General features: G+C 48.7%; 1 protein-coding gene and 1 long non-coding RNA gene across 3 annotated transcripts; one reads left to right on the top strand and one right to left on the bottom strand.

The window, feature by feature from the left end:
- Positions 1-5,970: 5,970 nt before the first annotated feature.
- Positions 5,971-26,841, top strand: LOC142841259 (uncharacterized). Of its 2 annotated transcripts, none has more exons than XR_012909038.1 (7): positions 5,971-6,632; positions 17,607-17,659; positions 18,438-18,537; positions 19,496-21,810; positions 22,157-22,314; positions 22,821-23,041; positions 23,967-26,841. It is a non-coding gene; the product is annotated as an uncharacterized LOC142841259 (long non-coding RNA). The 2 variants fall into 2 exon arrangements; XR_012909037.1 differs by having other exon boundaries at positions 5,971-6,656.
- On the bottom strand, positions 19,181-23,506 carry LOC142841258 (putative PWWP domain-containing DNA repair factor 4). Its single transcript, XM_075958081.1, has 2 exons — positions 23,273-23,506; positions 19,181-21,578 (listed from the first exon to the last, which is right to left on the bottom strand). The coding sequence occupies exon 2, from the start codon at positions 21,394-21,396 to the stop codon at positions 19,345-19,347; it is 2,052 nt and encodes a 683-aa protein (XP_075814196.1). The 5' UTR covers positions 21,397-21,578; positions 23,273-23,506; the 3' UTR covers positions 19,181-19,344.
- Positions 26,842-27,874: the final 1,033 nt, after the last annotated feature.

Raw genomic sequence — 27,874 nt, 5'->3', positions numbered from 1 at the left:
CATGGACTCCAACATCCTTGAAGGACCCAATGGAGGCAAATGCAGAGTTTCGCCAACATACCCACGCACAGTGAGTGACACACAGCATGTAAGTGGGCATGAGGCCCCTGTGCTCACAGACAAGCACTATGGGAACTAGGAATGGTAAGCACCCAGGCTTGTCTCGTCAACAGAAGGGATGCCTACGTCTGTTCCCACCAGAAGACCTGGAGAGGATGCTGTTAACAGCCTGGTGATCTGTGCTGCCTGCAGAGCCAGGCCACACCCGGATCTCCCAGATTATTATGTTTGACTCTCCCTCCCTAGACCTTCACCTTTAGTTTAGTTTCTCGGTCAACAGAGCCCATCCTTAGGGGAGATGGCCCATGGACGTTACGGCCTGGTGACCTCAACGCTATCTGCGTGACTGAGCCACACCAGACCCCAGGTCCCTAAGCTATAGAACCCATCTTCCTGGTAGAGGTCACATGTACGTTGCAAAAGAGTTTCTATGTAGTCAGGCCTCCATATTCGTCCTGCACATGATACTGAGATCATCGTTACCAGAAATTTTTTCCCCCAAATTGTGCTTTATTTAATCGTGTCAAAAACAACCCGCCTGGGGTCAGTCTCTAGAAGTTTGAACCAACATCCGCTAAATAACTAAGGTATCTGCAGACAGATTTCATTTTGATCTCGTGGGGATCGTTACTCTTTTCACCGTGGCATTTGTAGGGAGCCCCATGATGATCCACACCCCTCTGTGATGAAGTGCAGCCCCCGGGGGCCCTTCTATTTGCCCCTCAACAAGTCACCTCACAGGCCAAGTTTGGATCTTCCAGGCACAAGCCTGATCACCTCCGCACACTCTGACACAGTTTCTCTTTGAATAAGCAGTCACCCACCAAGAGGAGCCTACTCCAAGACCTTTCCCTCAGAAACCTCTTTCTCTTAGAGGAAGGTAACACCTACCATTGCCTGCCTCCACAAGCATGCTTTCCTACTGGCTGGAACAAATCCTGTGCATGAGAAATGCCTCGCATGTGGGCCCAGCTGGTGCACAGACACGAGGAGAGTGTGTGTGTTTGTCTGTGTGTGTGTGCGTGTGAGTATGTGTGTGTGGCAGAGTGGGGGTGGGGTAGTACCTGGCGTGTGTGGTAGGTGATACAGCACCAAGTACTGTGGATCCAGGCTGACTCTGATTTTGGAACCACCGGATCTTCAGAAGAGGGACCCACCCAGATAATATGACCACACTTCAGCCACACTTCCCTGAGAGTTCTCTTGCCTTGGGAAGCTTGTCCCACCTGATTGGGCCCCACATCCCCGAATGGGATGATGTGTGATCAGGTGGAGAAGCATGCAGGCATGCATGGATGAGCCTGCTGCAAGGAGCTAAAGGACTAGACCAATGCCAGTAAGGAAGCTTGTGTGTTGACCTGGACTTGAAGGTGCACACGACTGGTCCGGGAACTGCAGTAACGGGGGCTCGAAGGGACAGGACTTCCTTCACCAGAACACATGCTGTCCTGCCCACTCCTTCAGGGCCCTGCGGTCCTGACAGAGCTTTCTCAGATCTCCCCTCTGTCCTTGATTGCAGTCTGATGCAGAAGGGAGGCTCCAGACATCACCTCAAGGGCCACCATGGCAGGCCCTAGTGACCAGTCACTCGCCAAGGTGGACCTGCTTCACCTCCATTCTCTGAGACTGTCCTTCCACTCGAGGGGGATCACACCTCGTTCGTCCTCACTTCCTGAACCTAAGAATCCCTGATTCTGGAAGAGCAGAAAGGAGGGTAGGCAAGGGTCTAACCAATGCTCTTCCACTTCCATGGTAAGGTTCACCTAGAAATCATGTCTAGGGACTCTGGGCTTGCGGTCACATATGGCTGAAACGGGACCCCACTATCGAGGGTGGGAAAGGCCCAGAGCATCTCATCTTCTCGGTGTGCCCGCCCGTCTAGCTCTCTGCCCTGGACCAATCTGGAAAATGCCCAAGAGGTAGAAAAGGTGCCTCCTGGAAGGTCCCTAGTCCCTAGAGCAGCAGCAGGCAAAACTGCCCTGCCCAGTGACCTCAGGCCGTGGGGCCCCAGCACAGCTTTCTCAGACTGCTCAATCTGGCCTCCTCCAGTCACATTCAGAAGCGAGGCTCTGGACATCACGGGCTCTCCTGGGGCCCCATACCTTGTCACAAACCTAGGAGGACAGGATTCACGTTGATCCCCACAGACCCTCCTTACCAAGAAGGTGCATCACACCTAGCTAGGCCCACGGGGCAATGACACATACGTGACTTGAGTGTTGGGGTGGCACACGCGTGTCCCAGAATAGAGCGGATTAAGGCTTGCGAGGACCTGAACACCCACCGCCCCTTTCATCTAGGCCCGCCCTCCACGGATGTCCAGGAGGACATCGGAAGTGCCCAGGGACCTCGGAACGGGCCATGGGGAGGTCCCTAAGTCTTTCCCCAAGCACCCGTGTTTCTGGTCCGCTCTTCTCAGTCCCGCGTCCCTCACAAAGCATTCCTAGACTTTCCTCCGGGAACCTGGGCCATGAGGAGCTGAGATGTGGTGTGGAATTCAGGAGCCAGGCATCAACCACCTCAGGGAAGATCCTGGGTCCTAACACCTGGTCACTCACCTAGAGGAATGGCCTCGGGAGGGCGACCCGAAACCCGGCTTCCCCTTGGCAGCGGTCACAGCCAGCTAGTTCTCACTTCCGGTAAGTCGTCGGCCTCTGTGGAAAAGCGTGGGCGCGTGAGCATGCGTGCTCCTGTCCAATGTCTTTAGGCCCGCCCACAACCACACACAACCATGTATGCCTGCAGGCATGCACGCATGTATGCACGCAGGCATGCACACACGTATGCACGCGTGGAGGGGAAATTTCCCTTTAAGGCTCGGGAGGACCTTAAACACCCACACTCGTGTTTTGACTCAGCACAGCTGTGGACCTGTGGACCCGGATGAATGTCTCACTGGCACAGACATCAGAAAGGGCCATGTGGCAGGTCCCTGGTCCTTTGTGAGCACACATATCGTCCCGCCCACTCTTCTCAGTCCCTGCTTCCTATCAGAGCTTTCCACTCAGCCCTTCCAGGCCTCCTCCACACCACTGGGGAATTTGGGCTCAGGACGTCATCTCAGAGACTAACCTGGGTTTCAGTAACTACTCACTCACCCAGAGGGACACAGCTCTCCACAATCGTCAGACTGACTCCCTTAGCTCTTTGTCCTCCGGGTGGGCGAGGGAGGGGGCGGCATCCCAGGTCGGCCTCACTATGGGGAGGTGTTCTACCTCTATAGAGAACCATGTCAGCATATGTGAGCCAGGCTGGCGCAGGTCCGTCTTGAGACCGACCCTGCAATGAAGCATACTTGACTTGGAGCTTTCGGATGTGCATGCACAAACTGGAAACTCACCTAGGAAGGGCTGAAAGTGCCCAGAACACCTCTGTTCCCTGTTTGCAATGCTCACACATGTGGAAGTAAGGACCTGTGCGGAATGGCGGGAATGCTCAAAGGGTACTGAACGAGCCATGTGGAAGGCCCCGAGTCTCTGCAGGGGCATACAAGCGGTCCTGCTCACGCCTCGGGGTCCCTAGCACCTTCACGAAGCTTTCCCAGGCAGCCCTTCTGAGCCTTGTCCACTCCAGGGTGGAAGTGAGGCCCATGATCACCTCGCCGGCCCTGAAGCCTAGTCACCTGCCTTTAGATGGGAGATGTCCCCCTATAGGCCTTGTGGTGTCACCATTTTCACAGGCTTTCATCCATGTCCGTCAATCCAGCCATTCCCTGGGATGAGTGCCCTTTAGAGGCCCTAAGACCCCAGGCCTTAATGTCCTAATTCTTCAGCTCCTTCCCTCACTCCGCCAGTGTCCCCCAGGCTCCACTTTTATGGGAGCTTTCTAACTACTGTCAACATACAAGCAAATGGAAGGAGAGTCCTCAAACTGTCCCTGCCACCGCTACTGCTGCCAACAAGATTGGTAGGATCCATGAGGCGGCTGTTTTCAATTCCAGCCTTTTGCTCCCCACCACGGCTTGTGGTATGGTAGTCGGTACAGGGCGGATCACGCCTCTGGGTCTCTCTTTTTATTAAACTTAAAATCCCTGCAGCTCAAATTTCGTGGCTTTTCCATACACTATATGTCCCGCTGCCATTTTGACTGAGGTCAGGTGAACTTACCATCATCTTAACTGAGGTCAGATGACTTCACCGACATCTTAACTGAGAGCCAGGTAGATGACCAAGTCCTGTCATCTTTACTGAAGTTTTCCGTCTGCTCCCCCAGTGCTGACTCTGTTGCTTGTGTGTTTTGTACAGTGGCACGCCTTAGGTTGGCCGCACCGAGAACATCCACTTTGCCCAATTCCTGTTCCCTCTGTGTGTATGTTCATACATGTAACTTAGGTGCACCTATGTTTACCATTAACTGTTATAATTGTCTGTTCATTGCATCTCATTTCAGACTGCAGAAACAATAAGTCTTATGTTTTATGCTGGCATGTACTTTTAAGTTTCTTACAAAAACACTTTATATTTGATCCAAACCTCATTTAAAATGTAGTAAGATGTTCTCTACTATTGTCAGTTCGGCCGTTAACCTTCTATTGCAAGCATTTTTTTTTCCTTCTGTCATTTTACAAATGTAAATCTTGCCTGATAAATTAAGAGCCGGTACAGTCAAGCTCAGGCCCGGCTCTCCAGGCAGATTCTATACTGTAGTTCCGCCTGATAAATGCCCCACAACTGCTCCGAGATCTGGGAGACATGGCATTTAAATATTTAATTATTAATAAACTTTTCATAACAAAAAGAGACAGGTTGGCTCCTAGCAGCAGCACTCTACTTCCTTCAAAGAAGACAGAAAGCAAATGGGCACAGAACAACGTCCATCCACACTTTGCTTCGACTGCCAAGCGCTGACCACCGAGAAAAACTGCCTTTCATCTGAACTGAGGATCTCCAGACACGAAAAAAATCTCTGGAATCGACAGCCTAGCTGCTCAGGTCAAGGTAGGCTTGTCTGCCTACAGATTTCGTAGCCCACAGGATCTTCTGGAGCCTGGCAGGCCCTGCTCTAAACATCAAAAGGCAAATGCAACCTTCAGTGACCACGGAGAACCCTGAGGTCTAGGTGCAAAACAAGTAAGTTCTCTGTTGTTTTTTAATCAGAAATTCAAGTAAAATTTCAACCTTCTCAAAGATCTCTGATGCAGTTTGACAGCTGAGAGGTTTTGTCAGTTTAAAAGGACAACCTCACCAAACAAATTTCAGTAAACTACAAATACAAGACCTGCAGGTTATAGAGGTGTGAGCTTTTATAAATACAAGTTATAAACACAAGTTATCATATTTCTCTCACACACTGTCTTCCATAGTCTTAACACATTTTATTGTGCAATAATATCTGTCACAGCCATTCTGACATAAATATGCTACTGTTTATACAATGTATATGTCTGAAACTTCTTTTTTTCACAAACCCTAAGAATTCTTGTGAGTTCCAGGAATCTTAATTGAAGGATTCACCTTAAACTGTCTTAAACAGGTGTCAGAGACACCAGACATTTCCATACCAGAAACACCAGACAGGAACAAACAGACCAGCTACCCCAGCATGTGATCAGCACCCAGCCTTCTCACGTTCCTCAACAAGATGATGCCCACAAATATGCAGGAAGCAGTCTTAAGAATCTGCCATCCCAATTCCTTTAACCAGTGGTGCCTAACATCCAGCCTTTTTATTATAAAAATCAGATGGTAATGTAATGGTTTGTTCTGTTCCTGTAAGGGACAAGCCACTCCTTCTTCCTCCCCTGATATAGGACTTTTCGTGACAATGAGACACTCTGCTCCTGGCAGCACCAATCTACTTCAACAGGAAGATGGGCATCGAAGAGGATCGTTATGGAGTTTGATAGCCATTTGGGGAAGAAACTGCTCTTGCCTGGACTATTGCATAAACTGGACACAGAGAACCCGCAGAGAGAGGACTACTGAACTTGCCTAAGGTGAGATGATCTTTCGGGGTTCCTGATTCATGAAAGATTCTGCGGGACATTCTGCAGGACACAACAGATAGTGACTGAACTGACTTTGAATTTTCCTGCTTTATGGAAATGTCTGCTGGATACCATGGGCCCGAAGGCTGAAGATGGATGCCCCAACGGTACAGAGGAACTTTGGGTGACTGTCCAGGCAGCGAGATGTCTCTGTCATTTCTAGAGTTTTAAAAGTTGCTTTTTTCTTGTTTGCTTATATAGTATTGTATCTTTCTGAAGTCTTTGATGGAGTTAAGAATAGTTAGTTATAGTTATAGTTTTCCTTAGTTATGATAAAGATTATTGTAATTTTTACTTGATAACTGTTTTGTTATATGTAATTTTGCTATGTTAAAGTTAAAGCCTTTTTTTTTTGTTTAAACCGAAAAAGGGGAAATGATGGAGGAAGGTCATTGGCTAATAAAGGAACTGCCTTGGCCCATTCCATTGGTTAGAAGATAGGTGGGAGGAGTAGACAGAACAAAACGCTGGGAGGAAGAGGAAGTGAGCTCAGACTCAACAGCTCTCCTCTCGGGAGCAGACGCCTCAGAAGAGAGGCCATGCTCGGCTCTCCCAGGCAGACGCACACGATGAAGCAAACCGCCAGGTCAGACATGCTGAATCTTTCCCGGTAAGACCGGAGCTACACAGATGATAAGAAATGGGCTAGTCCAGGTGCGAGAGTTAGCCTAGAAGAGGCTAGATAGAAATGGGTCAAGCAGTGTTTAAAAGAATACAGTGTCCGTGTAATTATTTCGGGGCATAAGCTAGCCGAGCAGGCGGCTGGGGTGTTGGGGACGCAGCCCCGTCACCGTCCTTATTACTACACTCCCCCATCTGCCCAGCAAGGTGATCTTCAGATTCCAGCCTGATTCTCCCTCTGAGAGAGGCCGCTTCTGTCTCTTCCATCTCCCCATTTCTCCCCTTCCACCATCTCTGTTTCTGTCTCTTACTCTCTGCTTCTCTCTCTGCTCTTCTCCCCTTCTCCACTTTATAACCCACTAAATAACTTTCCAAACTCTCTGTGCATGGTGTGCCTATCTACATCTAGTGTATCTCACCCACCGCGTGGCTCCCTGCCTGGGATCAGCCTGCTTCAGAGACCTACGGCGTAGTGTCTTGGCATGCTCATCTGTCTGTCTCTGCTCATGGGACTGGTTTCCCCATTGAGGTCTCTCACACACCACTTGGCTCCCTGCCTGGGACTCTTTGGCCCTGGAGGCCACTGCAGCCACGTGGGGAACTATGGCATCCCTGCCTGGATTTGGCTGCTCTCGGGACCTGCTGCCCACTGCCTACCACCATTTCAGGGACCTGAGCATGGTTTCTTGTCCTATTGCCTGCTGCCACTTGGGGATCTGCAGCATTTCACTTGAACCATAACAGTTGTTCTTGCTTGACTCATGTCTGTGGTTGGGCATGTGCATCTGGCCTCAGTAAGCCCCTTCTGCCTGAGTATCACTCAGGCTGCTTCTCTGGAGGACCTGGGAGCCCAGTGGTGACTGCAAAAGTACACAAGGGGCAGAAACAGGAGGCCCCCTGGTCCCCTGCCCACTGTACAGGCTCATTTGTGCCCAGCCTTTTTAGACCTGCAGTATGAGGGTCACCTTTCTGATTGCCTTCTGGAGCCTTTTCCAATCTAAAGAATAAGGGAGACTCCTGGCTGTTCCTGTGTTGTCCAGCCTGGGCTCTGATACTTCCTGGTCTTACTGTCCTCTCCCAAGGACTGTGAATGCATGATGACCATGCTTTGCCACCTTATCATCTGGGCATGCATGAACCATGGGGGCTCAAAACAAGTTCTATGATATCTGACCTTAGGGAATGCAAGAAACTTATGATGGCAGCAGTTAAATCCACCCCACTTTACAATTTAGGAAGGAAATTAAGAACTACAGTTAAGCATAGGAAGCCTCCCAAGCAAGGCCTTGGTGCTGTGGGAATTTTCAATGCTGTATCTACTGTGGGGAGCACCTCTGTGTCCAACAAAATGGGAAACGTTACATCAGTCCATCACACAGTCGCTCCACCGCTGGGTTTGGGCCAATCCCCTGAATAGAAACCTATGAACCAATATAGGCATGCCAAAGCTCATGGCAGCCCTTTTGACAGTGGGAAACTCCCCAATTACCCACTCATGATAAAGAGACACACCAAACGTGGTGCATCTGCACAACAGAATTCTATACTACCCAGCCCCGAGAAGGAATGCACTGCCACTCCATGAATGTTGGAAGCATTTTCAGTGAAATCTGTCAGACAAAAGGCACATTCTGTAATGATCCACTCCTGTGCCATGGGCAGAGTAGACAAACCTGGAAGAGGTGAACTTTCCAAACTGCTGTCATCTAATCTAGTGAGAAAACATGCCACTAGATGCAGTGATGGCTGCATGGTATAGTAGGCATGCCTTCAGGCAGCTTAGAGGAAGATGTTTCCTCTGTGCCTGTGTTTGTGTGTGTGTGGTGTGTGTGCGCGTGTTGTGTGTGTGTCTGTATGGTGTGTATGTGTCTGTGTGGTATGTGTGGTGATTGTCTGTGTGGTATCAAGTGTGTTGGTGTATGGTGTTTCTGTGGTACATGTGTGTGTGTCTGTATTGTGTGTGTGTGTCTGTGTGGTGTGTGTGTGGTGAGTGTGTATATGTGTATAGTGAGTGTCTGTGTGGTATGCATGTTTGTGTGATGTGTGTCTGTGTGATGTATGTGTGTGTATGGTGTGTGTCTGTGTGCTGTGCGTGTGTGGTACGTGTGTGTCTGTATGGTGTATGTGTGTGTGTGGTGTTTGTGTGGGTGTGTGGTGAGTGTGTGTGTGGTATGTCGTATGTGTGAGTGATGAGTGTCTGTGGTGTGCCTGTTTGTGTGGTGTGTGAGTGTGGCTGCCTGGAGCGCAGGTAGAAAAACCGAAAGATGCAGCCCCCCCCCTGTGCTCGCCGGACCATTTTCGGATATTTGGACCTCCCACTCTGGTAGCATGAGTTCCCCCTTTTTCAATTATTAAAAATATAATGTTGTTCTTGAGCTGGTCTGCTTATTTATCGTACCGACCAAATACGTCAACATCTAGTGATCTAGTGCCCAACGTGGGGCTTTTAGAGCCCTTTATGGCTCTGGCCAGTTGGGGCCGTGCCGTTGCACACTTTGGCTCCCCTCTGGCCTGCGGGCTTGCATCCAGCCCAGCACCCTCCCCATCTGTCCCTTTCACTTGGTTCCATCCTGAACCTCCTTCAGCTGCAGGCCTCTTCCCAGATTCGCCACAGCAGCTCCAGCCCCACTCCCTGCCATGCAAGCACCATTAGCCCAGCCTCTGCAGCCAGGCAAAGGCCATTCCTTTGTGCTTTCCAGGCTCTGCAGCCATCGGAGCGGGAGATCTGTCTAGTGTGGCTAAGAAATTCACACAGCACACAGTCTGTGATTTTAACTTCTTGATTTGAGTATATCTTCCAGTATTTCATTTATAGTCAGCCTATCTAAAACCGAACAAGTGGATTCAGGTACACCCCGCCACCTACTGGCAGACAATGGTTTTTGCACCTACTCCTGCTGATTGAACCACAGTTAAGATTATTTTAAATTTAAAAAGGGCAGTATGTCAGACAATCTAACCATCCAAGGTTTCCATAGACTTTTTACTTACACCATGTGTGAGGTCTTACAAGGTGCATATGACATCCCTCTTACATGGCTATTTCTAGGTTTCACCCTTTTTCTTGTATTCTGTAGTTTTTTCATAATATGGTTTGACCATAGGAAAACGATGCAGGCTTTACAGACTGAATCCAGGATTCTTAGAAAAGAAGTTGAAAATCTAAGGGAGAGCACGACCATCTTAACTAACAAATTTCAGCCGGCTGAGGTAATTTCAAAACCAATTCCGACTGATGCCAACCTCTTCAAGAAAGAGATTGGAGTTCTCAAGGAGGAGACTAGATCTTTGCTTAATACGACTCGGTCAACTGAGCTAATTTTGGAAAAGGTACAGTCTACTAGTAATTCATTTAAGGAGAGATTCGGTGCTCTGGAGAAGGAAATGGCTGATTTGGCACATAAAATCCAGCTCATGACAGTGTGTACTGAAACATTATTTGAGAGGATTCACACTGTTGGATGTATTAATCAGACTTAGTTGAAGGGGTATGACAGATTGACTGATAGAATGTCCATCCAAGAAGGTACTATACATGCAATGAGGATTATGTCCAAGGATGAGCTATTGTCTCTAATGGACAGACTTCATACCTTAGAATCCTCAATGAGGGCATTAGAGCAGAATACTGGACAGGAGATTCAGACCTTGCAGAAGGTAATGGTAAACAGATTTGAAAAGATTGAGGAAATTATCGACTTTGATAACCAGGAGCAAAAGGTAAAAAGGCAAAGTTTAACTTCGTCAGTACGTAAAACTCTCCAGGATAGCTTCCCCAGAGTTCTACCTGCCTTTCCAGTAATAATATCAGAAAAGGTAGCCGGCTCCAAATACCCTAAGGCTGTCAAAGAATATACATGGGAGCCCATACACATGACTGATTTGAAAGAAATTAAACAAGAAATTCTAAATTATGGACTACACCCGTCCTTTTTTAGCGAGATGGTCAAAACCTGGGCTTTCAGTAACAAGGCCACACTCACGATTGGGCTCAGCTAACCTCAGCTGCCCTAGAAAGTGGGCTGCAATTGCTCTGAAGATGCCTTCTTGGTAATGAGACACAATCACTCCTGGCAACACTGATAATACTCCCGAGAGAATGTTGAGCACCAAAGACACTCTACCTGGAGCCTTTCTTCTTGGCCGAACTGGCCTTTGGGCAAAGAAATGCCCATACCTCAACCACTGACAGTGATACAGAGTATCCGTAAATGGATAAAACAGGACTGTCATATCCTGCCAAGACAGGGTAAAATAGTTTTGAAAAGTTTCTTGCCTTTAAAAATGATATGTCACTTACATCAGGCCTTACTCAAAATTGGTTGCCTCAACATTGCAAATGAGACTTTGCGTGATTGCCCAGGTAGTCAGTTGTCTCTTTCATTTGTTGCACATTTTGGAAGTTTCTCGATTGTACTTCCTGTTTACTCAAGTAATTTTACTTCCCTTCTCAGATCTTTGATGGAGTTGAAGATTAGATAATTGTAGTTACCCTCCTCATGATTTAGCTAAACTCAATTTCAATACATTATTTAGACTCCTTGAAATAAAATGCTTAGTAAAACTTTTGGTATGCATTCCTTGCTTAATATTGTTTATTGCTTGTATTTTTATATCTAGTATCTGTTCCTATTGTATATAGTTGTATTGGATTTGTATCGATCTAGTATAGACAAAAGAGGGAGATGATGGGGAAGCTCAGCCAATCAGATCTGGTTAGGGTATGGCCGCCTGGAGCCCAGGTAGAAAAATCGGAAGATGCAGGCGCGCTCTCTCTCTATGCTGTGCTGGCCAGACCATTTTCAGATTTCGGACCTCCCACTCTGGTAGCATGAGTTCCCCCTTTTTCAATTATTACAAATATTACTGTTGTTCTTGAACTGGTCTGGCTATTTATCACACTGACCGAATATGTTAACACTTTGGCTAGGGAGGAAGTGGGTAGGGGTGTTTAGGGGAAGAAATGTGGAGAATGTTGTTGCACAGTAGGGGATTGGGTAGTTAGGGTTCAAGGGAGTGGGGACAGGATAGTGTCTCTGGCAGCATGGTCAAGGTGGAACTTTCAGGGTCCCATGTCCCAGATAGTCGGGAATCTAGAGGTGCTGTGACCCTGGCAACCAAAACTGGTGCTGTAAGACACTGGCTACTGAGGGAGGGATGGGAGCACAGCACCCAGAAACCATGGACATACAAGAGTTCTGTCTACTTATCCCCACGCTGGTGAAAATTTGCAAGGTCCTGTAGGATGGAAAATTCAAGAGTTCCTTCTGGTGGCCATTGTGTCCCATTGTCAAGGTAATATTGAGGCCAGATCTTAGTGCATAGAGAGATTAGCCGTTAGGGACAGATTGTATTGGACAGACCCAATTTATAAAGATTGTGTAGAAGGCAGCCCTGGGGTGATAGAGGATTCAGCTTCGAATTGCAAGAGCCCATTTTTATAAATCTGTGCCAAGTATTGGGACTCAATGTCTACCACAATGCATCCACTGTGATAAGATTCTTGAGACTCTTGAGAAATGTGTGGGCCGGTGTCTCCATCCCATGCAATCCCTCCTCAGTGAGGACTGCCTCGCCACAGGTGGGGTCGGGAGCTTGGCACGACCTTGACTTCCAGAGTTGCCCTGACAAACCACAAATGTAAACAGGGTCCTGGACCCTAAAGGCCTGTACTTGAAAAAGGGGAACTCACCCAGACAAGGCCGAACTTAGCCTGGCAGAGAGCATGAGCAAGAAGGACATTTTCCAATACATAGCCCTGGGCCAGTGGGAAAAACAGCCCCCTACCAGTCTTTGTGTTGCATTACTCAGGAGGTTGGGACCACTGGTATAATTAATAATGGTCCTTAAAGTAGTGCCGGGTTCTGTGTGAGCAGGTCCTTAGCCCAGAAAGTGAGAGTCAGGGTCTGTGGAGGCGGGGTCTACTTAACCCAGATATTACTGCATCAATATTGATGCATCCCATCCTAGCCAGTACCCCCACTTGTTTTGTAACTGCTAAACTCCATGAAGGCAGGTACTATTTCTATTTGGATCCTATGCTCCACTCTGGGACCAGGAAATGCCTGGCCCAACCCAGAGCTACAGGAATTAACCTCCTGTATCCTCACTCTGTCCTCTACTATCCATGAACACATCATTTGTAAGGGGACAGAGCTAGTGAATTTAAACAGGTGCCAACGTTCATACTGCAGACTTCCTGCTGCACCTCAAGCCACTGTAGATAAGTTGACAGCATCTCAGGTTAATAAGAGTGCCTCCAGAGTGCCCAACTCCACAACCCTAAGGAGGAGGATCAGTGGTTGATCCTGGTCTGTGCTTGGACAGTGAACGACAGCTCCCAGGTTTCTCCAGAGCACCTCGTGGGCCTTAAAGGGGGTACATCACAGTCCTTTTCCAGCTGTGCGGGAGACAGAGACAGAACTACTGCTGGGCTAGGAAATTTAGCTCCTGGGTCCAAGGGAAGCCTCTAAGGTGGCAATAGATGAAGTGGCTGGCGTTTTGGCCATGGATGGAAGGGGGTTTGGGGATGGTGTGGAGAGCATCCATGCTATAGGGGTCTACAGCCTACAGGACCGCCTCTCAGAATTCAGGACAACTTTAGAAACTCAGATCATAAGGCAAGAGGTACAAACAGTGGTGAGCTGCTTGGCTGGGTTGTCACAGTTACTACCAGGTCTAGATGCCTGAGAATGGCATTAAAAGAGACCAGTGTAGCTCTGAGCACTCACGGACTGTATATACCAGGATTGTAGCCTGTGCCTCATACCACCTTGTTTGAGACAGGTTCTTGTTATGTTGGGGGTATAGTCCCCAGCCCCTAGCATCCTTCCCAGCCTCCCTGACCTGGAAGTTGCTTTGGTCTGGACTTTGAATCCCAGCATGAGGGGTCAGACCTCTCCCACAGGGTATTTACGATAGTTCCCAGAGGAGAAACATATGGTATCCCCTCCCCACCGCCAGGAGGTTGCATTTGCAGCCTCCCGGTTCCCCCTTGGGGCCAACTGAGAGCACAGGAATCCAATTAAACCTGGATATATTTTAATTTGGCTTGTTGTGATTTTGCTTGATTGGGACTTTTGCTTTGGCAGAGAGCTTGCATTAGGAAAAATTCCTAAGAGTTCTATTCTGTGTTTTCCCTGCTGACCCATCTTACCGGGGTGGGGGGTGGGGAGGATTGAGAAGCTTCTAAGCCACACCTGGCTTCCTGTGAGGTCTGGGGATTTGAACGCAGGTCCTCACAGTTGCTTGCTAAATTATTTTTGCCACTGAGCCAAATCTCTATCCTAATTCCCAATCCTTGGGTCCTAAATTTTTCTGTGTAGGAGCAAGAAGGAGTAAAGGATCCAGAACAGAAAGGAAGTGGTGTCTGTTTTCCTGGAACTGGAGTTACAGATGGTTGTGAGCCTTCATGTGGGTACTGGCAGGTCTCTGAAACAGCAGCTAGTGCTCTTAAGTGCTGAGTCATCTCTCTAGCCTCTGAGAGGTTTTCTTTTATTGTAATGAATTATATAAACAACATTGTACTTTCTTAGCAACTTAAGTGTACAGTTCATCAGCACCTAGGGCATTCACAGTGTGCTGCAAACAATGTCATCTTTCATCTATAGACTTTTCCTCCCTTTCCCCAGACTGGAGCTCTTTCTCCTCTAGATATAAACTCCCCAGTAGTCATCTCTGTATTTTCTGTCTCCATGGCCTGAGGTACCATAGGACTTCTGGGTTGAATCTTCAATTATTTGTCCTTTTGTGTCTTGCCCCTTCCATTGAACATAGCAGCCTGTAAGTTGGTGCCTACACTTTTAGCTGTCAGCCTTACTGGAACTTATTGTAAACACTGAGAAGCAGAGCAAATTTTAAGGTGCTTCTTTGGAAATGTTCATTAGAGTAAGTCTATAGGTTGTGGAGGAAACAGGATATTCACTGAGTTGGTTTTTGTTGTTTAACTTAGAAGTCTAGCAGAATGTCAGTTCCCACATTCCTTAAGTGAACAACCATTTTTGAACCTCAGGAATTCCTCCAAACTTCCACTTCTTACCACTGGAAAGGTTTTAAAGATCTAACTTACATAGCCATACATATGAATAAAATTGAGGGGCGGGGAAGCCCCACTGTTTCTTGAACAGTTAGCTCACATATAGCTAACAGATTCCCTAAGAGCTTTTTTCCTGTGGTTTGGTCATAAGGTGCAGACTGTTCAGGCATGTACACATACCACAAGGAAATAGTTGGTGGCCCTTTGGAGCTAGTTAGTCCTTTCAGTGGGTAAAAGGAAAACAGAAATAATATTGTTTTGTAGTTGATTGTTTTTACCCTTTACTCTTGGGGGGTGAGGCACCACCCAGGTTTCAAATAAATTACACAGAAGCTTGTTCTTTCTTATGAATGCCCCACCTTGGCTTGGCTTGCTTATAGCCAGCTTTTCTTAACTTAAATTATTCCACCTAACTTTTGCCTCTGTGCTTTTTCATTCCTCTATTTCTGTATAGCTTTCTTTACTTCTTTCTCCCTGGCTTGCTGTGTAGCTGGGTGGCTGGCCATTGATGTCCTCCTCTCCTTGTTCTCTTGATCCTCTTCTTCCTCATTTCTCCTTTTATTTATACTCTCTGACTGGTAGCACCACCTATCCTCGCTATTGGCTGTTTAGCTCTTTATTAGGCCATCAGGTGTGTTAGACAGGCAAAGAATCACAGCTTCCCAGAGTTAAATAAATGCAGCATAAAGAATGGAACACCTCTTTGCATCATTAAAACAAATGTTCCACAGCATAAACAAATGTAACACATAATAATATTCCACAAACCTGTTTAGTCTTTTACTGCTATCTCAGGTATAATGAAGTGGTATGGAACAATTGTCTATATTCTGTCAATCATGTTTTAGATAAATGCTGATTGCCCAGTAGCCAGGCAGGAAGTATAGGTGGGACAACCAGACAGGAAGTAGAGGCAGGTCTATGAGAACAGGAGAATTCTGGGAAGGAGGAAGCCCACTCCTCCCCAGTCCTGTCCAGACACCCAAGAAGGCAAATGTGACCTGCCCTACTGAAAAAGGTACCAAGCCATGTGGCTACCATATACTAGAATAATGGGCTAATATAAGTTATAAGAGTTAATAAGAAACCTGAGATAATGGACCAATCAGTTTATAACTTATGTAGACCTCTGTGTGATTTTCTTTGAAACTTAACAACTGTGGGAACCAGGTAGGACAGAAACCTCTGGCAACAATGAAGAAAGAAAGACTGAGATTGAGAGCTGTCTCCCCCCATTTTATAATCCTCTCTAGATCTGGGATTAAAAGCATGCACCATTACCACCTGGTTTCTATAGCAACCTGGTGTGGTTACTGGGATTAAAAATGTGTGTCATTACAGCTACTGGTATTAAAGAGGTGTGTCATTCCTACCTGGCCTGTAGGACTGGCTCGTGTGACTGTTTTACTTTTCTGATCTTCAGGCAAGTTTTACTTCTTAAAATACAAATGAAATGTCACTACAATGGTGAAAAGAGAAACCACTTTATGTGAACTCATGCCCATATTTCAGGGTATGAGAATAGCCTTTCATCTCAGTACCTTAGTCTCACAAAAATTAATTTTTCCCTTGAGGTATGTTCATACCTAATCAACACAGACCTCTGTTCAACATATTCATCTTTATTTCCAGGCTGATGGAGGCTTCAACTTGTAGCTGTGTACTTATTTGGAATATAGAATCCCTTAGATGTAAGGAACAAGACATATCTTCTCTGAAGTGCTTTGGAATTTCAACACATTTCTTTTCAATTTTAGCCCTCTGAGCAAAAAGAAGCTCAAACTCAACATAAATGAATAGGGTTGGAGAAAAGGAGGCCTAGAGAAAGGAAGAAACACAGAATACAGTTTGTTTTGTCCACACTTACAAGGGAAATTTTTTCCATGTATTGCTCCCTACTTCTGTTTTTTCAATTATTTGTTTTAGTTTATAAAATGATGTACTTTATTATAACACTTTGTACATTCTCATGTTTGTGATATTGTATCTTGCACTTCTTGACTGCAACTGCCTCCACTGTTCCTGCTCTTCCTCATGTGCTTCATCTGCATTATACACTGCAGTGCTACTGTTGCATGTGCACGCACGCTCACACACACGCACGCACACACGCAAAGGAGTGTACCAGGAGACAGAAAACACAGATAAAAAGACAGATACCAGAAGGCATCATATGTATTCTTCTGCTCCTTGCTCAAGGATGTACTTTCTAACTTCCATACTCCAAAGATAAAAAAGAAAGTATGATGTGTGTGACAACTCGTGTATAGGAAAACAGACCCACACACCAATTAGCCCAAAGCACTGATGTGAAATATTCTCCCATAAAACAAACAGGGAGCAGGACCTCTAAATCCAACAAAGGCTACAGACAAATGAGAATTACAGAAGGAATCAGGACAAAGGAGCAGGAGAGATGACTTGAGAATTGATCAGACAAGCACTTCAAAGTCTACAGTGAGAAACCTGCAGTCGCATGTCCCCAAGAAAACTCAAGGACACAAATGAAAAGAGAAGTAAACAGGAGCTTCTGGGAGGCATAAAAAGGCTGCCTCTCATCAGTACTCGTCAGGTGTCAGTGACGTCAAGCAATGACATGTCCCCATCGTTGGGCTTCAACCTCTGGGAGAGGATGGTGTAGGCAAGGAAAACGGCGTTACTGGGACATATAGCCCCATGAATGGTAGGTGAGGAGACAGGGTTTTGTTCTCAGAACTTAACGTACAGGGGCAGTGGCAGTTAAAGTCAGAGGAGAGGCTGAATATGCAGGTAAGAATATTTCTGACATGCAGGCTCTGAGCATTGCACTGCCATGTGCATGGCTAAGTAGAACACAATGGCCTTACACATGATCTTCCCTTAGAAAAGAAATGAACACATTGAAATTGTTATTTCCTCCTCTAGATGGAGTCAAAAGCAGGAAGAAGGGAGGTCCGGAGATTTTTCCATTCTTAAAGGTAAGAAGGATTGAGTTACACTGTTGATGGCTTTTACACAGAAACAGCTCATAACACAGAGGGAAAATGTGGGTCCATTTAAAAATCTTCTGTACATGTTCATTGTTGTGACCTTCTGAGTGTGGAATCCAGAAGCTGAAAAGACGTGTCTGCCTCATCTATTCTTCATGTTAGTTTTTTAGACAGGGTCTCCTCATAGAACACAGTACTTGCAAATCCAGCCATACTGGCTGGTCAGCAAGCACCAGGGTTCTTATCTTTGCAGTCCCATTACTGAAAATACAAGCACGCACACTATGTGTGATCTTCTTAACCTGGGTAAGAGCCCACTGTGTGCAGAAAGGAAATCCAGGAATTAGCAGCAAGGACTAATGCTGAGCATTCTCCCGTACAAGGCAAACGGTACTGTGAATCTAGAAGCACAGGCTTGAGGACACAAGGACATTTCACAGAGATTCAGACAAGAACAGAGACTGAGAAAGAAGACCGGGCTTGTGTAATGTTGCACTTGAGAGCCCACTGAGGCACCAATTTGGTGCACAGTCACAAAAATATGTCATGGACTGTGATTCCAGACAAGAAAACAGGAGCTTCAGGGAAGTATGGCAGGGCTGCCCCTCATCAGTACATCACAGATGTCAGTGACTCCAAGGGATGACAGGTCCCCTCCTTTCCTGCAAACTGCAGAAGTCTCTGATCTCTGAAATGTGAGAAAAGCTGGGATACTGATGTTTTCTGCAAAAAGTCAGCCCACAAGTAGCAAATGTCTCATTTACAGTAAGAAGTCTCCGGGAATGGGAAGATGGCTGAGAATGAAAAGTGCTTTCTGCATGAGGTGAAAACCCGACTTCATCATCCAGTACTCATTTGACAAAAAGGTATGTGGACAGGTATGTTTAATCTCAGCACCAGGGAGACAGAGACAGGAGGATCAAAAAGAGAGAGAGACACACACACTCACAAACATGCACACGTGCAAGCGTGCTCACACACAGAGAGATAGAGATAGAGAGAGAGACAGAGAGAGAGAGAGACAGAGAGACAGAGAGAGACACATGCAGAGAGACACACACACAAAGAGAGAGGGGGAGAGTCCTTTGAAATCAGGCTATCCCTAGGGTCACAACATTTCCACCCCCTTCTTTGGCTTCAAAGCACAGCCTTAAAGCACACATGTGTTCCTCTCCTTCAACGTGAGTGAGCAAAGAGAGAGGTAATGGAGAAAGCAATGGGACCTGCCCCATCCAAGGCACCCTAGAGAGGACAGGGAGTATGGGGAAGAGTCAGAGACACACAGAGAGACACAGTGTCATCAGGAACCTGGTGTGCTGTCTGGGTGCGTGGGGTCCGTGCAGAGAGGGCAAGTCTGCGCATAGCTAGCTAATACTCCACCCATAGCTGGTGACGGTCCAGACAGGAGACCCCACGGGACTTCTCCACGCTTGGGCACAGGCCACAGAGGGCTAGGCCCGGCATGAAGCTAACAGGAATTGCCGAATCCACGTAGACAACCTGCAACGTCAAGCACGTTCCTGAACGTTTATTTCGGGGGTACGGGTGGGGTCTGTGTGTGGAGAAACACGTATGCAGTGAGGAGCGGTCATAGCAAGCCCCACAGTCTCCAGATGGTTCTCTTTTGGAGGTGGAGCTGCAGGGGGTGATGGCAGAAAGGAGGAAGCTCCCTTCTAAGGAGTGGGCCCAGGAGGGTCCCTGCCAGCCCCAATCCTGGCTGCTGACCTCTTCCGGGCCGCCTTTAGGATGGTCTTCTCAAAGAGCTCTTTTTCACGATAGTGCACAGGTGGGCCACGCAGGTACTTCTCTTCTGCCTCCTTGTAGCTGAGCTCATCCAGGGCAGCGATGGAGCAGATGATTGCCTCTGGAAGAAGAACCTCCATGGTGAGCCGGACTTGGTCTCCTCTTGCCAGCGAGAGCAGGGCCTGGTCTGCCTCCTTGGATATTTCTTGCAAATGTCTGGCCACGAGGTGCAACTGGTCTTCATCCTCCAGGTAGGTCTCAATGCAGAAGACTTCCCTCTTTGACTTCCAGAGGTCGTCCAGCCACCGGGACGGTTTCCTGCCCTTCACGATGTCCAGCAGGTGCTGGTCGGCCCCCTTTCTCTTCACGATGAAGTCTACGAGCTTCTGGTTGGCTCTGTCCCAAGCGGCTCTCATGCGGTCAGGCAGGAGTTTCTTGCTTGGCCTCTTCCCACAGGGGGCGGTCTCCTCCTCCCAGTCTTCCAAGTCTGCATAGCTCACCTTGGGGAAATCAATGCGCAGGTCGCCCTCTTGAATGGCTCTCCTCAGCGGGTAACTGGCTCGGGCGGTGTAGTAGTCCATAAAGGAGCCCCGGAAGGAGCCACAGGCGAGGTCCTCTCTGTAGCGGTCGATCACCGAGAGGCACCAGTTGATGCCCTGGCCGTACACTTTGCTGGCTCTCCGCAGGAGGGAGAATCTCTCCCCACAGTCCAGGAGCTTCAGCTTGCGGAGAGGGACGCGGACACCCCTGCGCTCAAACTGCATGTTGCCCTCGATCAGCAGCACCCTGGCCGTCTTGTCGTTCTTGCTGACACTCTTGACCACCGCCGGCCAGAAAGGATGGTCCTGGAATTTGAACCAGACCAGCATCCCTCGTTCGATGGTATTCGTCTCCTGGGCAGAAGCCACACTGGTGGCTTGGCAGTCTTCCTGAACTCCAGGGGCTCTCCTCTTGACCGGGGCCTTAGTCACCTTCGAGTGCACTCGAGTTTCCAGTCCCGAGAGCCCGCAATGTGCACACAGCACATGGATCTTCCTTTTCCTGCCAGCAATGCGGACTGATCTTCGCAGGCTCGGGACTGGAGGCGCGCAGGCTGCCGATGTCCTCTCTGAGTCTGGCCTCGGGGTCGGCGGGCCGGGATCCTCCTTGTTCTCTGGGAGGGTGGTCTTCCTTTGGGCTCCAATGGCCCGGATCTCTAGGCTGCCACACCGTACTTGCTGCTTGAGAGCTTTGGGCGAGGTAGAGGCATGCCTCCTCGGTGGCCCAGAGGCAGGTCTATGCTCATTGTTATCGCGGGCACCCTCCCTAGAGGCCCGGGTGCTCAACTTTCTCTTGCCAGGATCATCACCAGCATTTCCTGCTGGCGTCTTGCAGGAACTTGGCCGCGCTCTGGTGCCCCTTAACGTGTTCCCTTGCATTTCAGAGTAAGGGGACTCTACAGAGGCTTGGGCCTGGGCTTCCCCCCCTTGCACTGCAGGCTCATTCCCTGAGCCCATCAACACAGGTCCTGGGCGGCCTCGCTTCCCAGGACTCCTGTGGGAGAGCCCTTGGACTTTCTGGTTGTGCCCTTGGGGGTGCGGGCGCTGGCGTGGGCTGGAGCTGGTCTCCGCTTTTGGAACCTTGGGAGCCGCTGTGCTGGTTCTTCGGCCACCTGCCCTTTCTCCTTGATACAAGCGGGTTGCCTCGCCCAGAACATCCAGGGCCACCTTGAGGGCTCTTCTGTATGCCCTGGTCTGCCCTGGCGGGCCACTGCCCTGTGACTCCTTTCCGGCCAAGGAGGCGATGGTTACGATTTCAGACTTGGTTAGGGGCCTCGCCTCTGTGCTCCTCACTCTGGTCTTCTCACCAACAGAGAGAATTTGGACCTCCAGGAAAGAGGCCCCTCTCCTCTTACTATGGGCCGAGGTCCTGGGTCTGGTCAACACCCTTGCAGGCCACAGCTGGCCCTTCCAGCCACAGAGCACATACTCTGCAGAGTCCATGGCGATGGAACCCTGGGGCTGTTCTGATCAGGGCAGGGTGACCCCCTGCGTTGTGGTGGGCACTGCTCCCTGCTGGTCGTCTCTGTCTGGCCTGGCTCCCCTGCCTGCGGTGCTGTCCTCCCTCCAGAATCTGGTAGACAAGCTCAACCTGAGGGCCTCTCTCAGGGTGCTGTGGGCCTGCCCTGTAAGTGTGGGAGAGGGAAGCAGAGCTGTGTTAGGACGGAATTAGCCTTTAGTGGATACTGAAGCCACAGCTCAGTGAGGTGAGGAGAGAGAAAGCAAGGGGGTGCCCAAAGTCTGTCCTTCCACAGGGATGAGGGTGTGTGCCTGAGAAGATATGGAAGGATCCAGAGCAGATGTGTGACACATGGTCGCCCACCCTGAGGCTAGGGTGGTGAACTTCCTCCCGGAGAGGTGAGTTTCTTTACTTGGCTTGTGTATTTTCCTGCCCATCCAATGCCTTGGGGGCTCCCTGGGATTCCGTCCTGGTGGGGGGAGCCTCATCCCTTTCTTTCCTAGGGAGCTAACCCCCCCCTGTGCCCCACCCCAGGAAGCCTGTGCACACCTAGTGCACCTTGCCTTCTGCACCAGTATGATACCAGGTTGAGGAACGGTGTGTGTGTGTGTGTGTGTGTGTGTGTGTGTGTGTGTGTGTGTGTGTGGAAAACTTCATGGCGATTTGCATAACATGGCAGGTAAGGATGGTTGCTTTCACTGTCATAGCTTCTGGCCTCTCTCCCCTTCCCCCACCCCCTCATAGTATGGTTCTGACCACTTGCTCCCAACTCCGTGCTGGACCTCGCTATGGGATCAAGTGAACGCGTGGCACAAAGGAGACCCCCCCCCAAGGAAAGCACTTCACCGTGGAGAAATGCTTTCTAATTGGCAGACTCAGTAGTGTCAGATGAGAGCAACAGGGTAAGTGTCGCCATTGGTATTGCCCACTCTCCTGCTGCTGTCTCAAGTCCATGGGCCCTGCACACCCATATCTGCTGGTGATGGGCACTGTTCTACCATCAGATCCCAGGCCACAGAACTCTCCTGCCCACAACCTCTGTTAATCCACAGGGTCGTCTTAGACAGACTGGAAATCAAAGCGGCTGTTTGATGCCCTGGATGGTCACTTGCCCATCCCTAAGTCCAGAAGGCATGCTTTGAATCTTAAGTGGTGTCCAATCTCATCTGTATAAGGCGTAGCTCTCCAGTCCATGTCCCTCCATTCTCTGCCTCTCCACACAGGGCCTCCCCCGTACTTCTCAGTGGAGTCTCGTCCCTTTCTGCTCACCGTGAGTGGGTGTGTGTCAGGGGTATACTCCTTTCCTGACTGCTTTGCCTTGGGCCCGCGCTTTCCTATCAGCAGTGAGCATGCCGTGCGTGTCGTGCATGCACTCTGGAAACAAAGCCCACATCTGTCTGATCCTCAGGAGAGGCCCACTGAGGGTGCCGATGACCACACAGGGAAGAACCACGGAGGGCTCACAAGCCACAGTCGCTCACTGTTCCTGCCAAGACGCAGGCTGCTTCTGTCATTACCGGGCCAGCACCAGGCACAGCACCGCAGAGCGCTGTGGACCCGGGACTCCTGAAGCAGTTCCCTGAGGACCCTGGTCATTTTGGGGACTCCTGTTAGCCCACGACCCCTTCGGTGAGTGTGGGCACCCCGATCTCTTCCTTAGGGACTCCAGGCCTTGCCTTATCCATGGGAATTCCCGACCGGACAGAATATGGGAGGCAAATGATATTCGCTTCAGTCCCTCAGCCCTCCCCATCCCACCCTCTGTATCCATAAACACCCGTCGGTAATTCTAGCACCAGATCCCTATTCACTGCTCAAATGTACAGTGTCCCCTCTGCCGTATTCCTGTTCAAGTCTTACCGACTTCCAATGTGATCTCACAGTGCATAAAGTGGCTCTCAACATGCAGGAGTCTAGGTCTGGCCCAGGCCACACCTGCTGGGTGATGCAATAGTAAATGTGGACTGTGCAATCTGGGGCCCAATTTAGGGATCACCCGCAGTGTTTCTTCCTCCGAGAAATCTGTGTGATCTCACAGGGTTGGCCTGCTCTGATCCAGCCTCCATGGAGTACTAGGCCACAGGTATCTATCTGCTGAGGACACAGAGGAAAACATAGGCACCTCAGTTACTTCCGGCTGCCCTCTGCTGGACCTTCCGAGCACATGCTCACCAGCAAGGTTGACTGACCACCATCTAGCCCAAGCAACCATGCCCCCATCCATATGCGGGTACCACACCTCGGGCACGAGAGAGCCCACCGCTCACTCGGTGCCCTTAGCAATCATGGAGGCCCGCGTTATAGTTATAGAATGCAAGCTTTCCACCCCAGGCGTGATGTTCTCAGCCTCACACACTTCCTGAGTTAGAAAACATACCCGGGAATATCAAGTTTGAGTTCAAGCCCACATGCCAGGGCATCCAGGCAGCATCTGTAACTCAGTCACAGAGAAAAGCGTCTGCACCCATATCGGGCCACGCTCTCCCCGGCATGTGTATTCCATCTGTGCAGGCCTACTGTGCCATGCCTTAGAAAAGCCCTCCTTCTTCTACAGCCTGCTTAAATATTGTCGGTTTTGCCATCCGGCTCCATCGATTCAGGCATCACCTCTAGTGCACTACCTTCAACAGTTACCTTTCCGATGAAAGCAGCAAAGTCTTCCCCAGAGGTGCAGGGAGAGGGGTGCAAGATGGAATCCTGAAATCCCTGTCTCAACACATGCTTTGGCCCCATGTCCGAGGCCTTCTGTCAAGAACTTTCACACGGTCTCCGTGTGCGACGACCATTCACGTTTTCTCCAGATGGGAACTTCCAGATGGCTGTGGTGAGACAAACAGACGGGGCCCAGTCTGACGAGAGGGTGCTAGAAGGGCACAGAGCATATTGTTCACACGCAGGGGCTGAGATACAGGGAGAGATGCCGGTGATGGGCTGCTGGGTCAGAGGGAAACCCCAGCTGCACACCCTGTAACACAGCCCAGCTGATGCTTGCTTAACCCATCTGTGAGCAGAGCAAAGACTCCGACCCGGGCACAAACTAACACCCGTCGAGGGAACAGACGCTGCCCCTTCTTCAGGTGCTCTCATACCGCACTGACTTTTTTTTTTTGCCTCAGTCTGCCTAGCTGCGATTAGTGGCCACTTTAGAGGCGGCTGTCTTTTGGAGGCATTTCTTCCCTTCTTGTGTCAGGTCTCCAGGCCAAGAGATCTGGAGACCTCGGCTTCTATCCTCCAAGGGAACTGCCAGTCCTCATCCACGTTTACCTCCTCCTTAAATGCCTTCCAGCTTCTCTCTCTCAGACAACACAAGCTACAACTCTCTCGGGTAAGGTGCCATCACACCAACACGGCCATTCTGTCAAGAGCACGTGTGACAATCATTGCCAAACAGCGACGAGGCAGCCATTTACGTAGGTTGGCGAGCTATCCTTTCAGGGCCTGAAAGGATAAAGCTGGCACCAACGCGGTGAGGTGTCACCCGAGGACAAAGAGACAGGGCTGGCTGAGCACCAGTCCTTGGGGCTTCGCGTCAAACAGTAATAGCCAGAACCTTTCCTGTCCCACGAAAGAGCCAGCACGTACCCACGGCACACTCACGGGCCCAGCTCACATTCACTCAGGATGGCTGCAGGCACCTACCTGTGTGCCTCGCGTGTCTGTCTAGTGATCCCACGTCTCCACTCTGTGAGTATCTTTCGCTAATGTATCTGTAACCAGGAAAGAATGGCTTGTCCCCATTGTCATGGCAACCACAGTGTCATAGGAAAAACGTTCTCCCCTAGTAAGAGGCCAGTTCTCTGTAGAAATCAGGAAGGAGGCTGCCTGACTGTTCACTTACATCTCTGTCACCTAGTTCCCCCACCATCCCCTGCAGCTGCACGCATGAAACAGAGTAAGCATGCACACAACGACAGAAGACCATGCTGCCTGCCATTCCAGGGTGCAGGGGCCTTGGTGCTGGGCTTTGACAAGGGGCCGGGACAAGGCAAGACAAGAGCTGACAGGCTCCGTTCTACCTTCTACTATAATAAGATCAGGCAGGGGTGTGTGAGAAGGACACCTTTTCACCTGACAGAATTTGGAAGGCAGGCACTTTGTCTCCTCAGCTTGAAATAAGTGTTCTAGGTCACTTTGCAACAAATATGGAGGACCGTGAACCTCCAGGAAATCAGGTGGCAGCATCATTCCCCCCACCCCTGTTCTCACAAAAAAATTACATGGTGAATCTCAAGCAGAAAGGAGAGAGAACCCACTTCAAATAGCAGGAAGCTATGGAAACCTCAAAGCCATGCACAGTGACATATTCCCTGCAGCAGTGCAACACCCCAAAACAAACCCAAACAGCAGCCATCTAGGAGAAAAGAAGTATTCAATATCCCCAGGCGGTGGAGGCTATCCCATTTAAATCAACACACCACACACACTCACACACACACACCCCACACACCACACTCATACAAAGACACTCTCACACAGACACCAAACAATACACACACACACCACACACACACACTCATACACAGACATACTCTCACACAGACACCAAACAATACACACACACATCACACAAACACACTCATACACAGACACACTCTCACACAGACACCAAACAATACACACACACACACACAAACACACTCATACACAGACACACTCTCACACAGACACCAAACAATACACACACACACACACACACCACACAAACACACTCATACACAGACACACTCTCACAGACACCAAACAATACACACACACCACACAAACACACTCATACACAGACACACTCTCACACAGATACCAAACAATACACACACACACACACACACACACACACACACACACACACACACCACAAACAGAGACCTCTTACACCTGTTTCAGGTAATGGCAGAACAGAGGACAAAGTTAAGTTTAGGGGAAAAAAAATTAGGACCAGGGCATTGAAGGGGGTGTTTCTGTTTTTTCCTGGAACTCACAAGAATTCTTAGGGTTTGTGAAAAAAGAAGTTTCAGACATACACATTGTATAAACAGTAGCATATTTATGTCAGAATGGCTGTGACAGATTTTATTGCACAATGAAAAATGTTAAGACGATGGAAGACAGCGTGTGAGAGAAATTTGATAACTTGTGTTTATAACTTGTGTTTATAAAAGCTCACACCTCTATAACGTGCAGGTCTTGTATATGTAGTTTACTGAAATTTGTTTGGTGAGGTTGTCCTTTTAAACTAACAAAACCTCTCAGCTGTCAAACTGCATCAGAGATCTTTGAGAAGGATGAAATTTTACTTGAATTACTGATTAAAAATCGCACATATGCACAAACACACAGGGAGAGATAGAGATAGAGATAGAGATAGAGAGAGAGAGAGAGAGAGAGAGAGAGAGAGAGAGAGAGAGAGAGAGAGAGAGAGAGGAGACAGAGAGCTGGACTAAAATACAAACAAGTAAAGTAATATGTGGTATTTTGTTTGGATTGTTTTTCGAGACAGGATTTCTCTGTGTATCTTTGGTGCCTGTCGTGGAACTAGCTCTTGTAGACCAGGCTGGCCTCGAATTCACTGAGATCTGCCTCCCAAGTGCTGGAATTAAAGGCATGGCTTCAAATGTGATATTAGAAACAGACATATCACTTGTGCTAATCAAAACCTTGAAGACAGATAATTACATCTAATTTTCAAAGATCTCACTGTTAGTAAATAACAGCATCCACACCACAGGTGCTATGTTCTCAATATCGGCAATTAACGTGAAGTAGAGAGTTGGTAATCTAATAAATACTATTTGACACTGTTTGAGAACAAGGCAGTAAACACACTCTCTTGTCTGCCAAGCGATACCTCCCTCGCCTTGCACTTCTTTGGTTGAAACAATTTTCTCAAATTCCTGATATCTCCTAGAATGTCCCTTCAAATTCTTCAAATAAATTCTGTATTTTCTTCCTGCAAAGAACTCACCTTTTCACTTCGATGTACATAAAAGGCCATTCTTGTAGTGAGTGGAAGAAGTGGGGGGTGCCACACAGCCTACATACAATTCACATTTCCAGAACAGGTGTTGAGTTTTCTAGATTTATGTGTTCAGAGGAAGGGCAGCTGTGGGTGCCCCTGTGCCGACCTAGGAGGCAGAAGTGAGGTGTCCTCCTCTCTCCATGGCCACCTTATTCCTGTCAGACAGGCTCTATGACAGGACCCGTACTTTGTTGGAGGCATGAGATTTTAATTCCTTACCACATTGAACATCTGATCTACTGCAGGATGCTGCTTTGAGATACTTAAGCTCAATGCACCCAAGTACATCCACGTGGTGCATGCGCCTTAGTTGCTGCATTTACTTACCTACTTTCTATCTCGGTTTATTCTGTTAGTCTGGCAATCAGCAAGGACCCGCAATATCCCCCGGGTTCTGCCATGCCTCAGCCCTCACTTCTGGGCTTAAAAACTGGGCGTGGCCACGCATG

The sequence above is a fragment of the Microtus pennsylvanicus genome, chromosome X (genome assembly GCF_037038515.1).
Source record: "Microtus pennsylvanicus isolate mMicPen1 chromosome X, mMicPen1.hap1, whole genome shotgun sequence".
Taxonomy (NCBI): Eukaryota; Metazoa; Chordata; class Mammalia; order Rodentia; family Cricetidae; genus Microtus; species Microtus pennsylvanicus.
Note: the sequence above shows the minus strand (reverse complement) of the source record. Positions and strands in the feature narration are given on the sequence as shown.